Consider the following 14,244-nt stretch of genomic DNA (forward strand, 5'->3'; position numbering starts at 1 on the left):
AAGGACTCCATCAAGGGTATCGTTGGATTGTTGGGTAACGCTGAGAGTCTCTTGACCAAGGATTTCGTGTCGGACACCAAGAAGCTCATCTCCAACGCCAGCCCGCTCTTGACCAGCCTCGGCAAGATTGATCTCAAGGGTCTTCTCGATGCGCTTGCACCACTGCTTACCAAGGATTCGATCAAGGGTATTGTCGGTCTTTTGGGTAACGCCGAGAACCTGCTCACCAAGGACTTTGTTTCTCAGACCAAGTCTTTGATCTGTGACAGTTTCCTTCGGAAGACCCAGGTGAGTTCAACACTCGACGTCGCTCAGGCTTCATTTTATATGCTAACTTATGCTTTTAGCTTCTCTACGACCAAGAGACTGAGTCATCACCAGTCGTCCTTGCCCAAGTATCTCTTTTGCTTGCACACTGGACCTCACAAAAAAACTCAAGAACCAATAGACCGAGCACTAAATGGCTTGGTCGGGCAATTCATCATTCTCAGGATGCTATTTACCAGGCCAAGGTTTCGACATCAGTCAAAAGTCACTTCAGCCAGGGCAATCTTAGGCGACTGTGGGGATGTTGCATCCTCAGCGACTGTATTCACAGCTTGTACACCCGTCGGCCGCTCATGATGCCTCCCGGTATGGTTGAAGCAGAAAGAGATTGCCTTGTGCTCTCTCGAGCCGATTTGTCACATGAGATAGGACGGTCTCGAGTCTATGGTGTCGAAGCAAAGCAGCGATTTATTGAAGCCCAGGAACAGATGTCCGCTCTCATCAGCATCTTGAGAAGAGTTCTGGCTCTGGTCTACCCGCAAGGAGGCATGGCCACTTGTGGAACTGCGTCGGCGCTTGGAGGAGAGGGATACGAGTCTCGTGATTGCAAGAACGACCTGAAAACATGGTATAATGACAGTTTGATACTCCTCATCTCTGGACGTGACTCCGCGTTGGGCTCGCCTGTTAGCCTCGACGATGGAACAGAACATAGGGGCTCACAACATGACCCTATAGAGCTCCTAGTAAGCATGATGCACCTCCATTACGAGTAAGTAACTACCTATATAAGGTCAAGTCAGGCCTTTGATACGGCTTATGGTAACTAAAGTGTGGCAATAGGACTGCCATGTTGGTGCTCTATCAAAGCGAACTGTTGCACCTCACTGCGAATCCTCCTGCAACATACTCATCCTACATGCTGCACGAGCAGGTTTCTTTCCGTAATCAAAAAGACGATCTTGCAAATTGTATCCTCAACTTGACGGATCGGCTTTCAGAATCATTGCGGCAGCAACACCTATCCAGGGTTCCACCTATCATGTAAGCGGGTCGCAACTCATTCACGACCCCAATTAATGAGCAAAGCTAATAAATCTACCCACAGGATATTCTGTACAGCACTTCCACTGTTTGTGCATCTCCTAAACACCAAAGGCCATCTATACAATGGTCCATCCTCCCCTAACGTGTCTTCGCCATCGTTGAGCCTGCAAGACGTTGGGGTACAATGTTCCCGTAACCCAAATTGGGCGCGAAAGATTATAAAGTGTTTAGGACTGCACTTTAGAGATGAGCTTGAGTACATACTACAAGCTGTTAAAGCTGTAAATAACAGCCTTACTGAAAGTCTCCAAGAAAGCCAAGAGTCACCAATTCTCCTTGCTCAGGAAGAAGAAATGCAGATCGGCAACTGGCGCGAACTGTTAGACACAAGACCGAGACTCTATGTTCGCCTCATCAAAAAGCTCGACAATGTCATCTCCTGGGGGGGACCTTTGCCCGAAACAGACATGGTCGCCCCGTTCAATGAATACCAAATACCGCCTGGCTCTAGCAAGACTCGACAATTTCAAGCTGAGAAGCCGTCGCTGAAATGGACCCCACCGGTGTCTTCAGCTTCGGCTCGACGAAACATTAAACAAAGGACACCGTCTATGTCGTATGGGGATGAGCCAGCAGCACAGCTGGAAGTTGGCGGAACTGATTCGGGCTGCCTGCACCCAGAAGGCCTGCGTGAAAGCTTCAGCGATATTTTAATGCAGAAGCTCGACCTTCCCCAATCCTGCCTCGATGAGGCACCTGATGAGGCATACTCACCGACGTCATTGGATCCTTCTCGGAGAATTTGGGCAGAAAAGATCGCCGGCAGTGACAGACGTGTCCTAGACCAGGTTGCTTCCCGCGAAGAGATTAAACCCACAGCGATTGACTTCACTGATGCGGATGATATGATATTAGTAGATGGACTAAGTGATGAGTGGATAGATGCATTATTGCAGAGTGATAGCGCTGGCTAAAGTGCAAAAGATGTAGATATAGATAGTGTTATAACTACTGTAAAGGGCATAATTTAACCCCTTGTTACGTATTAGCTCCTTGGAGTTGTTTACTGTTTCCCCTAGCAAGGTACTTTTTCACTAGAAGGTAAAGATATAGTTTTATAGTTTTGCAGCGTATAAGTGTATATGCATAAGACAACAGTAATTCGGTTATAGCAATTCCCATACGATAAGCAAAGATCCTTGCTGGGGCTTTGTGCATAATGCGCTTAGTGGGCTAATTGCAAATTTAAGTTATCATCTATCCAGCATATAAAGCGGAACCCTCTTGTGCTCTGGGGTTATTTATGTCCTTTTTCTGCATTTTATATTGCTAAGAATAAGAACCTGCAATTTTAATAATACTATAGACATACTGAATACGACGGAAGGTATTAATTACTTAATCTCCCCAACCTATATAATATGGATAGTAATAATTCTTATAACTATTTACTTATTTATAATAAACTCATAATACTTAGGGTTTTTAAATAGGTAAACTACAACGCTCTTAAAATTTAGATTACCTTTCAATTCTCATCAAAGTTATCGTGAACATGAAAGGATATCTTATTTATTGGAAGCAGCCTTCGCGTCTGGTTAGTTGGTAAATGTTCGTAGCTTATATTCAATTTTCCACAATGATCGATTCGACGAACACTGAAATATCGCCGTAATTTTATTGGCTCGGCTGCTGCAACTGGTCTCCACGCATGGCTGGCCTCATTCTACTTTCGACTGATCAATCCACCTTGTTGATTCGTTGAAATGGAAATGATGTGGTGTGAAAAGCGGGGTTGAATACATACAAACACAGAGAGACAAAAGAGTCTGGCTTACCACCCGTTTCAAATGTTTAATCATTTGATACAAGTGACACAAGATCGCGTGGAGGGCGCTCAGAGTATTGCCAAATTGCCGTCTCAACGACAATCCGCCTCCTCACGACCTATCTGGCTCCGATAGTCCAAGTCCTGTACAAAGGAGACATCTTTATGCTTTATTTTTATATCAACCTCACCCACTAGTAGGCACTTTCTGCCAGCTGCTCGTACTCTTCGCCCCAATCATGTCCTTACGGAACAATGAGAAAAGCGAGACGGCTACCAACCTTGCCAGTTCCCCCAAGCCCCAGAAATTGAACTCGAAGTCCATCCCAGATTCAAGTCCTCCGAACTCGCCAGACCAAGCCCCGAGAGTGTCTAGAGACGAAACCTGTCCGGCTGGAGCCGTCTCATCTCTTCCCAGCCCTCCAACAACCCCTCCTCGACAATCCTCAGCATTGACGGCTCATGAGAAGCAGCCGATAGAGGCAAGGTTCAACGCTACGACACTGAGGACTAGTCTGGGTCTCGACGATAACCTATGCGGGGCTCTTACGAAAGCAAATAGACCTTGTCGAAGTTGGACACCGGTATCGAACAGAGCCGGGGTCACTTCTCAGCTCGAGTCGATCATTGCTCTCACGCAATCATCTATGGAACTCGAAGTTACGCTGGATAAGCTTGCTAAGCTTGTGCATTGCAAACACCATACTAGTAGTGTTTCGAAAAAGGAGCGAATCGAAGCCTGGATCAAGATATTTCCCGTCGGAGAAGCAAGCATTACCGACCCTGCCAAAGCGGTTGAAAAGGGAATCCGAAAAGCCCTGAGTCTAAAGTCTGCCCAGTGCATAGGAATAGTGGATAGTGTAGGGTCGCGCTGTAAGCATAGGATTGGCGGGCAGCGGGTGTATAATTGTATGCTAACGATTGACGACATTGTTAATCCACATGTCTATCGAAATGGCTCCTATCTTGAAGGTCTCCTGAAAGTTCTTGAGACCAATATTTACTGTCCTCAGCACATAAACAAGCAACCCTTGCAAAAGGTGGCATCGTGGAAGTTGAGCATTGCGGAGATCCTAGAGGAGCACTCTGTAAAGTTGGCCGAAAGCAGTATACCCGAGAAGACCAGAGGCCCTTCCGGAGCTCCAAACAGACAAGGGTCCCCCGAGAGCCCCTCGACCAGCAGGAGCGATGAACTTGTCTTGAGAAGTGGAAGGCTGTTGATTCCCAACTTCGATCGAGATTTGAGCACATATTGGCCAACCAAATACAATACCTCCCCCTTCGAGATAATCGCGAGGAGCGACAGAGTTGCTGACTCTAAGTCTTCATATGACATGGTCAAAGGCGAAATTCTGAGAGAGCTACACGACATGGACCAGAGAGATGGGCAAGTTTATATGTATAAGGTTGAAGGAAACCCAGGATTTGTGAAGATTGGGTACACGACTCGTTTCGTGGAGGAACGCCTTCAGGAGTGGGACTTCGATTGCAATAGGGCCTCCAAAGCCCTGTACCCCATTTCTTTAAGTACGGCTGCTGCCATTCCAAATGCCCGTCGTGTTGAGGCTTTATGTCACGCGGAGCTGGACCATCGAAGAATCATGATCTATTGCCACGGTTGCCTAAAGCAGCACCTAGAATGGTTCGAAATTCCATCTACAGAAGCCATTGCGGTGATCCAAAAGTGGTCCGATTGGATGGCGACCCGCCCGTACCAGTCCACTCAGCTTAGAAATAAGACAAAATGGACGATCAAAGAGGAGGAGAGAACGAGAACGCGGGATATGGACCGTTTTATGAGGGAGATATCAGGAGTCAGCCGACAGGGAGATGCGGGGAAGGTGAGATAGATAGATGGTTTTATTCAGCTTTTATCGGGTAACAATACTGGAGATATGAAGAAATAGGTTTATTCTGGATTCATGGCCGAAGCAAGCCCTGTGGAGATAAGCACGAAAGTATAGTATGATACAGATCTATTCCTTCGTCTTGGAAGCCCTACTCTCCAATACTTGATGACTGTATGTTCTTCTTTGTGGCATATACCGGTTTAGCTCTTGGGCATAGTTCTATCTCCACTCTATTCTGAGATATTTATACCTGGCGATTTATCTTTCCTACTTTAATTCACAGTCTAAATACATATTACTTACTTATAAAATCTTATATCCTAGCTTCTCTTATAATACTAACCTTTTTTTAGTATAACTTTAATTTAAGGGTTATTTATAAGGATGCATATAAGCTAGTATTTTTTAAACAGCTAACAAAGTATGATTAACATATACTAAGTAAACGCAATGAATAAGCAAATGCAATAAATATCTCAAGCTTCTTAAAATAAATTAGAATTATAATACCCTCCTAACAGGTTCTTACATATGCCTGGTCTTACCGCAAACACTACAGCGCCAAACCCTAGGTTTCTGGACTACTGCTTCTCGATGATTCGGCCACTGCCTACATATCTACATCTATCTAATCAATTAGAACCTGACCTCCCTATATTGTCATACTCCCTCTATTCTGTATACGTGTCCTTTTTGCCCTACGCCGGCTGCTAAGTATATTATTAGCCTGTCGAAGCTGTCGGTTCCAGCTGCGTGAAGACAACTTGGGCTGAAATTGAAATATACAATGGATTGAGTCTCCCTCACATGGTTCTCTATTTATTCAAGTTCTAAATGACAATGCATTGTTGAGAGAATGCTTTGTAGATTTAGAAAACAATTCCAGATGTTGTGTCAGGAACAAACCAGGTGTTGAAGCAGTTTAATGAAATCACACGGCTTAGACAAGCGACCGTAACCATTTGAATATGGGCAAGACGAACGCCTGAGGCGTTTTGGAACATGGCCTCGACATTATTTAATAAATGTGGGGTAATCGAGGGTTATCGCGCATCTAGATCATCACATGCCCAGACATCTGTCTCAAGCTTGGGCTTGGCACATGTGCCATCTCAATCAGGGGGGGAAAGACATTGAGCTGGTGGGCTCGCATGCCTGTTTCTCAGCTTTTGTCTCTACAGTGCAAATATGTTAATTGTAGTTAGGACCTCTCTCTGGATGCATCTATATGCTCACACGAACTCAGCCTGTACGACACACGTCGATGTTCTAATAAGCACTCATGCTCAATTGAACCCACATGAATGGATAAAATCTTGACATTCATTGGATGCATCGGCGATAAACATTTATTTTGTCTTACAAGGCGTCAGTTCTCCCTTTGTGGAGTTTTTGTGAAGTTGGAAGTGAAACTCTAAGGGATGAGTGATTGGACGACACTCCTCTGTATTTCTAGAGGAATTGTGGCAACATTTCGCGCACCAGCAAATCGGGCCAACAGACGATGCTGATTGGATCGGAGTGAACACGAATATACCAGCTCCCTTCAAGATGTTACATGTGTAGTGTTGGAAATGTATGGACATATGGTTATCTCAATAATGCCTACTGCAGCTTTTACTGCTAAACACAACTAAACTATCTGGCTTGGCAGCCTTTCCAGCTTGAATCACTGTTCTCTCTTTGTTTATTATTCTAAGCTATTCTATAATTGCTTATAGGTCAAACTGATTGGATTACTGTGGACTCAGATGCAATTACCTCGTAGATGTCTTAGAAGATTACTCAAGAATGCAAGGAGATTAGGTCTCTTGAAATGATTCATGCCAAGCAAATTATCCCTTCAGCTCACTTCACTACCCGACGCATATAAATATTTCATGAACTTGGTTACCATTACCAATTCGATATCATCATTCTGTCATTCATTTCTTAGTTTAGGCCATTCTTTGGCAGCCACTCGTTCACCATGCGTTTTTCCTCATTCCTCCTCGCGGCATGTGCCTCGAGTGCATTCGGGCAGTTCCACCAGAATTTCAAGAGATTTACAAACACTAGTATTCCTGCCACTACGACTTCTTCCTCTGTTCCTAGTTCACTTGATACGAGTGCTACTACGACTGGTAGCTCTGCTCCGTCTACTGCCCCTGTCTCTCTTGGAACGGCCCAGCTTGGTGCAGGTGCTAGTTACACTACTGCACTTGATGGTTCAGCAGCAGTGTAAGTATATCTTAGCAACTACATAGCATAAGGCACTGACAGACTTTAGCTCTCTCTTCATCCGAAATGGAGTTGCTACGTTCAGACTCGTGCCATTCCTGGCCGCCTTCGCAGGCCGTCGTGTCTTTGTCATCTTCAGTATCCTCGTTAGGCCTCCTCGCGGAGGCCGTAAGCGTCAAGCGTTTGAAGGATGCAGCCTCGAAGTTCAGTTGGATGGCCAAAGAATCTACAACCAAGTAATGACCGACACTGGCGGATCAGAGGTTGGACAGAGAAGCAACCCCGTCAGGCTTAACGCCGAAGGTCGCCCTGATATCCAATACTTCCTGACTTGTGGCTCTGATGCTGTTGAGGATGTTGTTTCTCATCTCTCTGTTGAGCAAGCTGGAGAAGATGCAGAGACCACACCTATTGCGCCTCTCCCAACGGGTACTGAGACGCCAGGTGTTACTGACACTAACTCTGAGGGTGCTACAACAAACTCCGAGGGCGAGACTGTTATTCCTTCCAACACTGCTACCCTGCCTAGTACTAACTCTGAAGGATTTACTACCAATTCTGAGGGAGAGACTGTTATTCCTTCCACCACTGTTGCCCTTCCTGGTACTAACTCTGAAGGATTTACTACCAATTCTGAGGGAGAGACTGTTATGCCTCCCAGCACGAACTCTGCTGGCTTCACCACGAACTCGAACGGCGAGACTATCTTCCCCACTGGAACCGCAACTGGCACCCAGGATCAATCTTCCGCTCCAACTGCTACCTCTTCCGCTGGCTTCCCTGACTTCATTGATGCTTTCGCCCTCTTTGGCTGTGTCGGGTCTACTGATGGCTTCCCTACTTTCGAGCTTGCTCAATCTGATGTCTCTATGGATCTGGATCAGTGCTCTACTCTCTGCCAAGGTCGAGCCTACTTTGGTGTCTATGACACGCAAGTCTTATATTCCCCTTTCTGATTTTGTCCGCAATTACTGACATTTCTAGTGACTGCTACTGTGGCGATGAGATTGATGGCGACGAAACCGCCCGTGTTGAGCTAGATTCCTGCGACATTGAGTGCCCCGGTGATGGCTCTCAGTTCTGTGGTGGTGATTCTCAACGTCGCAGGATGCACCGTCGCCAGGCCGTTCCTTCCGATCGCCTTCTCATGTTTAATGTTGCTGCTCGCGCTCAAACTGATGTTGTCACCAGCGAAGTTACTCGAGCCGTAACTGATCAGTCAACTTTCGTCACTACTTTCACCACTACAGTTGCTGTACCCGTCACTACCGCTCCCGAGCGCGTAGTATACATCTTTGTTGAGGCCGACTGCAGCGACTGTGACGAGCAGTGGATCTATGTCCCTGAAGTGTGTGACTGCCAGGGCGGCTTCCAATATGTTCCCTACTTCTGCTTAGGAGGCAGCTGCTCTGGAAAGACTGTGTACAAGTCTCAGGAATGCCACGATTGGTGGAACCACAAGAACTTCTATGTCCCAGCAGACTGCGAGAAATGCTCCAGTGGAGAGGTCATTTACAAGCCTTGGGATAATTCTTGGGGTACACCTGAGAACTGCAAGCCCGAGGAGATTCCTGCCTGTGAGGGACCCAAGTGCCCTCTTGTCTACCCTAAGAACAACAAGGGCCAGAACGGAGGTGGTAGCAGTGATCACGGTGGCAGCTCCCAGCCTGGCATGCCCCATGGAGGTTCAAACAGTGGTTCAAACGGTGGCTACGGCTCTGGCGATCAGAGCAAGGGCTCGAACGACAATGGCTCAAAGGGCAATGCCCCTGGGTGCATTGGAGATGGCTGCACCGGACCCTACGGCGGTGAATCCAACTCCAAGCCCAATGGTTCCCATGAGTCCAACGGCGGTGACTCCCACGTCGAGTCCGTACCTGGCAGCAAGCCCACTGGCACGTCTATGGACAGTGGCTCACACGGTGAGCCCGCACCTGGGGGCGAGCCTACTAGCGCTCCCATGGTTGTTAGCGGCGCCGGCAAGCAGGTTGCTAGTCTTTTTGCTGTTCTGGCTGCCCTCGCACCTGCCCTTCTCTAGACATTAAATTATTTCTTTTCTATGTGAATACTTACATTAAACTTGCTTTAATACATCAACGTTGCTATGGAGTAAATGATGAAGTCACTGCATCTCTATCAACGTCACTGAGAGGTAAAAGAGTTACTATAATCCTTAACTCAGCTTAATGTAGTACCTGAAATGCGCAGATGACAATACCTTCTTGGGAAAATGAAGACATCGCGATATAATTGTCAAAACAACTGCAACTTCACCACTCTCAAAATGTATTTTTTCACTAATGGCTGAAATCTAGATTTTTCTTTCTCCGCAAGGCCTAATAGCAACTCAACGTTTAGACGCCATAAGTCCACAGGAATTTGGTATTTAAAACAGATTCCTTATTATAATATCCTTGAAGATAACAAACTTCTCCTCTGGCTTCTCTGACGCCGAGGACGGCCAATTTCGCAGGACAGCGGATCTGCCTGTTACACCACCAAGGATTGGAATATCGTAACAACGAAGAAGACATCCAAAGACAGAGGCATTGAGGCTGGACGTCTACGGTTGAAATCAAACATAGCAGGAAGGCTGATATAGATCTCTTTGGATAATTCGGAGATCACAGAGGTGAATCGACTGTCTTGTAACTTATATTTATCGATCAGGGTGGGGTTCATTGCCTGAAATAAGAGCGACCCAGCATTGAGGCCGTATAAAATTATTTTGTTGGCAAGTATGCGACTAAGCCAACAGTAGTTCCACGTTCAGGTAAACCAAGGACTACCAGACACATGATGTGGTTCATTGCGGAATGTTTGATACGCCCATGATGAATGTAGGGAGACAGCCCAAGCTTCGAGGCCCTGATCACTGGCGATTGCTGAAGCAAGGAGCTGAGCCTGTGAATACTGGGAGGTCTGTTTGGTGGACACATCTCTATCTACGAGGCTACTCATGATGGAGCAGAACTGAATCGACAGGAACAGTGGGTGGTTTGAAGTGGGATTATCACCGACTGGCTCGCATTCTTCCGCCAAATGAAGAAACATCTGTGGAACAGGTTTTCCGCTGATGAGGGACGCTAGTAACTACAAATTGAATGCAATTAGTACAAGCACGAGGCTGGGCTTAGATTCCACGCAACACCTTGACCAAGGCGGTGTCGTGAATGAATAGGTTTCGATTCTTGGTTTCTTCAGGGGCGTTTAGGGCGCCGGCGACGGCTTATCCAATGCTATGCAGACTGGTAGAGCTGAAGGGGTGTTCGCCATTATCAAAGATTTAGTCAAAGATATATTCAAGTCAAGAATAAAGGGGAAATCAAGGAGTAAACCCAGGAAAGCGCCCACAGAGAACATTATATACTCATGCAAGCCTGTATCTGCCTTCTTTTTCGGGATTATCGGTCTGCTAAGTGGCAGCACCTTTTGATGCCGCCTAGAGCAGAGACACTAGTCCTGTCGAGGCAAGCGAATCATCGTTAAGGTCCAGGTCACTAATTCGCTGCACCTTTGAAGCGGTATGTTACCCCGCACCCGGTCTGCTGAGTAGTTTTCTTAACAGTAACCCTAACACTAACTCACGGTGAAACGGGCTAATAAAGCCGGCAGCCTTGCCGTTCGTCTTGAATTGTAACTTAGCTTCATGAGTCCCACAACATCAATCGCTTTATCCAGGTATGCACATGCACCCCAACTTCATAGGAACTAGTTCACGTGGCATAATAAATCTCTGGAACTAAATCGTCATGTGACAAAAGATTGAAGTCTTAAATCTTTATGTATGTAATCACGCCGAGTAACTGGTTTCCAAAAAGAGCAGATACAGAAGAGAAAATTGGAGAAGATTCTAACCGTGTTATTTGGATCCAAAGACCCCAGTGTTCGAACCTTTAGTAAATTTTGGCTTTCTTCAAGACATAATCCGCCGCCTCATAAACCCTTCCGGGGTAAGCAAAATGAGGCAGGGTCACTTTACTACCCTTGGCGCAGATGTCATCCCCAGAATTGCAGATGACCAAAGATCTATCTTCTAACCCTTTCAGAGGTGATGGTTGAAGCGGATCGCCAAAGGTGACCGCCGAGCTGACCCTCTCTAGTATGACTGAGGGTAGGTACTTGGCAGCATTGTGCGCCAATTGTGCTCCCTGCGAGAACCCCGAGATTGAGATCTTGGTCTTTGGACATTTGACAGCTACTGCAGCAATATCAAAGGCCCTAAGAAGTGGTATCATTAGCGAAAATGGGAACTCCACGACATGGAATCAACGTACATTCGGAAGCTACCGTTGGGATCACCTCCAAGCGCGAAGCCTGTCACATTTGCAGCGTATTCAACCCCTTGCATAGCAACACTCAGTGAGGCTGCCTTTTCACGGAGTGCTTCAAGGAAAGGTGGGCCGGCTACAGCGCCAACATTGCCTCCTTCATTAGTTCCTCTGGCGAATACGACTGTGATATCAGCGCAGCGAGTTTGGTTGAGTGCATCCTCTTGAGAATTAACAGTAAATTCTGAGAACAGCTGCTGCCATAGTCTGCTTGTGTCGGCCATGTTAGGATCGGGGGTTGTACTCTGTGGAAACAGCTCGATGGTGATGTTTTGGAACAGCTCGTCGATTCTTGCGGCATATTTCTTCACGTTGAGATGTGTCTTTGAACTAACCGACGAGTGCCCCTAGATGGACATCGCGAAGGAAGGGTTATCGGAGCCCAAATTCTCATAATTGAAGATTTCGACTGCGAGTAAAAGAAGGTATGTAGGAGGTCTAATTGTGATGAGTATGTGTTTAATGTGAAACTCTGGAGGATGCGGTTTATGAATATTTATACGCAGTGCCTCTCGTATGCAACAGTCTTTTCAGAGCTACGGCCATCCTTTCATGCTTACCAATCTCATATTTGCTCATTTCCAATTTACGCCTTACTGTGTTAGCATCTGCCGAGTCCTGAGTCAGCTCCCAATTATCATGCTCGGTCTCGGTTTTGATTCAAGTCCGAGCTGCTACTAACTATATCGGGGTGGGGGAGAAGTATAGTCCAACTGCAGGTACCGGAGTGATTGGTCTAGCCGGAATAAGCGTGTGTTATGATGCCGCATATAAAATGTAATATCGACCTAATATGGTCAGTTACAACGACTCCAGTACTTTGTATACAAGCCTTCTGCAGCAACCACAGAGTTAACACGGTTCGGCACGGTCTCGTAAAGGTACTTTAACATACTCTCTCTTAGGTTATTCTAAGCCGCCATCGCAGCTAGTGCTATCAGCAAATTAGCTGTACAATATCCCACATAAGGTGACATAGCTTTGAATCGACTAATGAGATACGTAGCTTCCATGAAGAAATTTGTTTAATGGTTTAATAATATGAAAACATGATTTCGCTTAGTAACTAATCTCGCTTTTAAGTTCTCTAGCAGACAAAGTAGTAGTTTCGGTGTTTAGGTGCTACTGCCGATAAAACAATCTAGGCATTTTGTAACTATTATCCAGGGCCACCTAATGCATACCAAAATTTCGCTCCGTCCTGTTGAATGTCCGTCCGGGAGAGCAAAAGAAACGATGGAGCATTTTATCTTCTGTGCATAAGATGCTATAATGTACAAATGAGAAGCGCGGCAACCTCTCCTTTTATCTGAGAGGTAAGGCAACATTAGACAGCTAGGAATAGATGCTAAATATAGATATAATATAAGCTATAATCCGATTTATAATTATTATAGGTCACCTAGAATAGAGATAATAGGAATACTACTAACCAAGTAATATTTTATCAATACTAACTAATAACTACAAATGCCTTTAAATAGTTAATAGTAGGTATTAATTTAGCTACTAAAGATAGGAATTTGAATACTTGGAGGAAATAAGCTTAAAGTTAACCTCTTTCTATTAACACCAAGGAGGACCAAGAAGAAGAGCAACAACTAGACTAGAAGGAACAAGGCGATAATCGTATGGTAAGGCAATAACTAGCGAAGGGCATGTATCTTTGGCTTCAGAGCCCATTGGACGTTGGCCTACCGGGCGTAATAGACTTGTATACATCCACCAAGACCCCATACCTTTTATCGGAGCCGCAGCCTTGACAATTTGGAAACCGAGACCGGTGTTGGCACCTGTCACAAGCACGAGCTTTTGTGGACCTATGGCAAGTATCTATAGCTAAAAATAAGGAACACGTTAAGAGAAAGCATTGTCGTCCTCTCAGTCCGTAGTATAGGATAGGGGACACTTCATTTGTTGTTATTGGCCAGGATGAGCCTTCCCCACACTTTCTCGGCCGTTAATTCCGCTGGTGATGGCCGGGGCCTAACTCCCGTCTCGGCCGACAATCTCCGGTGCGTTTACGTCCGATGCTGACAAAAATGGGCGGAAGATTGAACATCTTCGGCATATGGATCGGACCGCTGGGAGGTAACCGGTACCGTCTGCTCGAACGCGGTGAAAAGATGGCCTTCCTGGTAGACTCCATCAACACAGAGTACCACAGCCGTGAAATACAAATAGACTGCCTTCACATTTATCTCGTCTATCTACCATCATTCTCAATCATTATAGTTCAACAAATAATACCATCTAATCAACAACCATCATGTCTGCCCAAACATCCAAGTCTATTTTTCTGTCCGCCGAGGGCAAGCTCCTCGTTCAGCCAGTGACGGAGAAGTATATGGTTGAAGGCTCTCAATGCCTCGTCCGCGTCGATTATTCCGCCATCAACCCCTGCGACTATAACTTCTTCTACATGGGACTCAGTTCTTTCATCACCGGGTTCGAGATGTCCGGTACTGTGGAGCAGACGGGCCCCGACTCGCCCTTTCAAGTCGGAGACGCCGTTTTTGGCATCTCACCCGTCGTGACCTCAATGCCATCCTCGCACGGAACCCATCAGGACTTGGTTGTCGCGAGGTCTGAGCTGCTCTACAAAATCCCAGCTGGTGTATCATCAAAGGAAGCTAGTGTGATCTGTATGCCCGCACACACAGCGGCAGATGCTTTGTTCAACGTCATTGGCCTTGGGAAT

General features: G+C 46.1%; 5 protein-coding genes across 5 annotated transcripts; 4 read left to right on the plus strand and 1 right to left on the minus strand.

Moving 5' to 3' along the window:
* Positions 1-620: 620 nt before the first annotated feature.
* Positions 621-2,288, plus strand: FOXG_17555 (uncharacterized protein; the record flags this gene model as incomplete). Its single annotated transcript, XM_018397561.1, has 3 exons — positions 621-1,039; positions 1,111-1,311; positions 1,376-2,288. The coding sequence occupies 3 exons, from the start codon at positions 621-623 to the stop codon at positions 2,286-2,288; spliced, it is 1,533 nt and encodes a 510-aa protein (XP_018258737.1).
* Positions 2,289-3,381: 1,093 nt separating this feature from the next.
* On the plus strand, positions 3,382-4,992 carry FOXG_17556 (uncharacterized protein; the record flags this gene model as incomplete). Its single annotated transcript, XM_018397562.1, has 1 exon — positions 3,382-4,992. One exon carries the CDS (start codon positions 3,382-3,384, stop codon positions 4,990-4,992), a length of 1,611 nt encoding a protein of 536 aa, XP_018258738.1.
* Positions 4,993-6,899: 1,907 nt separating this feature from the next.
* Positions 6,900-9,435, plus strand: FOXG_17557 (uncharacterized protein). The gene is made up of 3 exons (XM_018397563.1): positions 6,900-7,212; positions 7,262-8,143; positions 8,197-9,435. The coding sequence occupies exons 1-3, from the start codon at positions 6,962-6,964 to the stop codon at positions 9,248-9,250; spliced, it is 2,187 nt and encodes a 728-aa protein (XP_018258739.1). The 5' UTR covers positions 6,900-6,961; the 3' UTR covers positions 9,251-9,435.
* Positions 9,436-11,108: 1,673 nt separating this feature from the next.
* On the minus strand, positions 11,109-11,767 carry FOXG_17558 (uncharacterized protein; the record flags this gene model as incomplete). The annotated part of the gene is made up of 2 exons (XM_018397564.1): positions 11,109-11,433; positions 11,490-11,767. The coding sequence occupies 2 exons, from the start codon at positions 11,765-11,767 to the stop codon at positions 11,109-11,111; spliced, it is 603 nt and encodes a 200-aa protein (XP_018258740.1).
* A 2,045-nt stretch (positions 11,768-13,812) lies between these two features.
* FOXG_17559 (uncharacterized protein) lies at positions 13,813-14,226 on the plus strand (the record flags this gene model as incomplete). The annotated part of the gene is made up of 1 exon (XM_018397565.1): positions 13,813-14,226. A coding segment is annotated over one exon (414 nt), but the record flags the coding sequence as incomplete, so codon positions are not given.
* Positions 14,227-14,244: the final 18 nt, after the last annotated feature.

Source organism: Fusarium oxysporum, genomic scaffold (assembly GCF_000149955.1).
Source record: "Fusarium oxysporum f. sp. lycopersici 4287 supercont2.62 genomic scaffold, whole genome shotgun sequence".
Lineage (NCBI taxonomy): Eukaryota > Fungi > Ascomycota > Sordariomycetes > Hypocreales > Nectriaceae > Fusarium > Fusarium oxysporum.

Bases quoted from the DNA above. Each gene is read 5' to 3' on its own strand.
- FOXG_17557 (XM_018397563.1), top strand. From the start codon at position 6,962: ATGCGTTTTTCCTCATTCCTCCTCGCGGCATGTGCCTCGAGTGCATTC. The intron at 7,213-7,261 runs GTAAGTATATCT...GACAGACTTTAG, and splicing joins CTTGATGGTTCAGCAGCAGT to CTCTCTCTTCATCCGAAATG. The intron at 8,144-8,196 runs GCAAGTCTTATA...TGACATTTCTAG, and splicing joins TACTTTGGTGTCTATGACAC to TGACTGCTACTGTGGCGATG.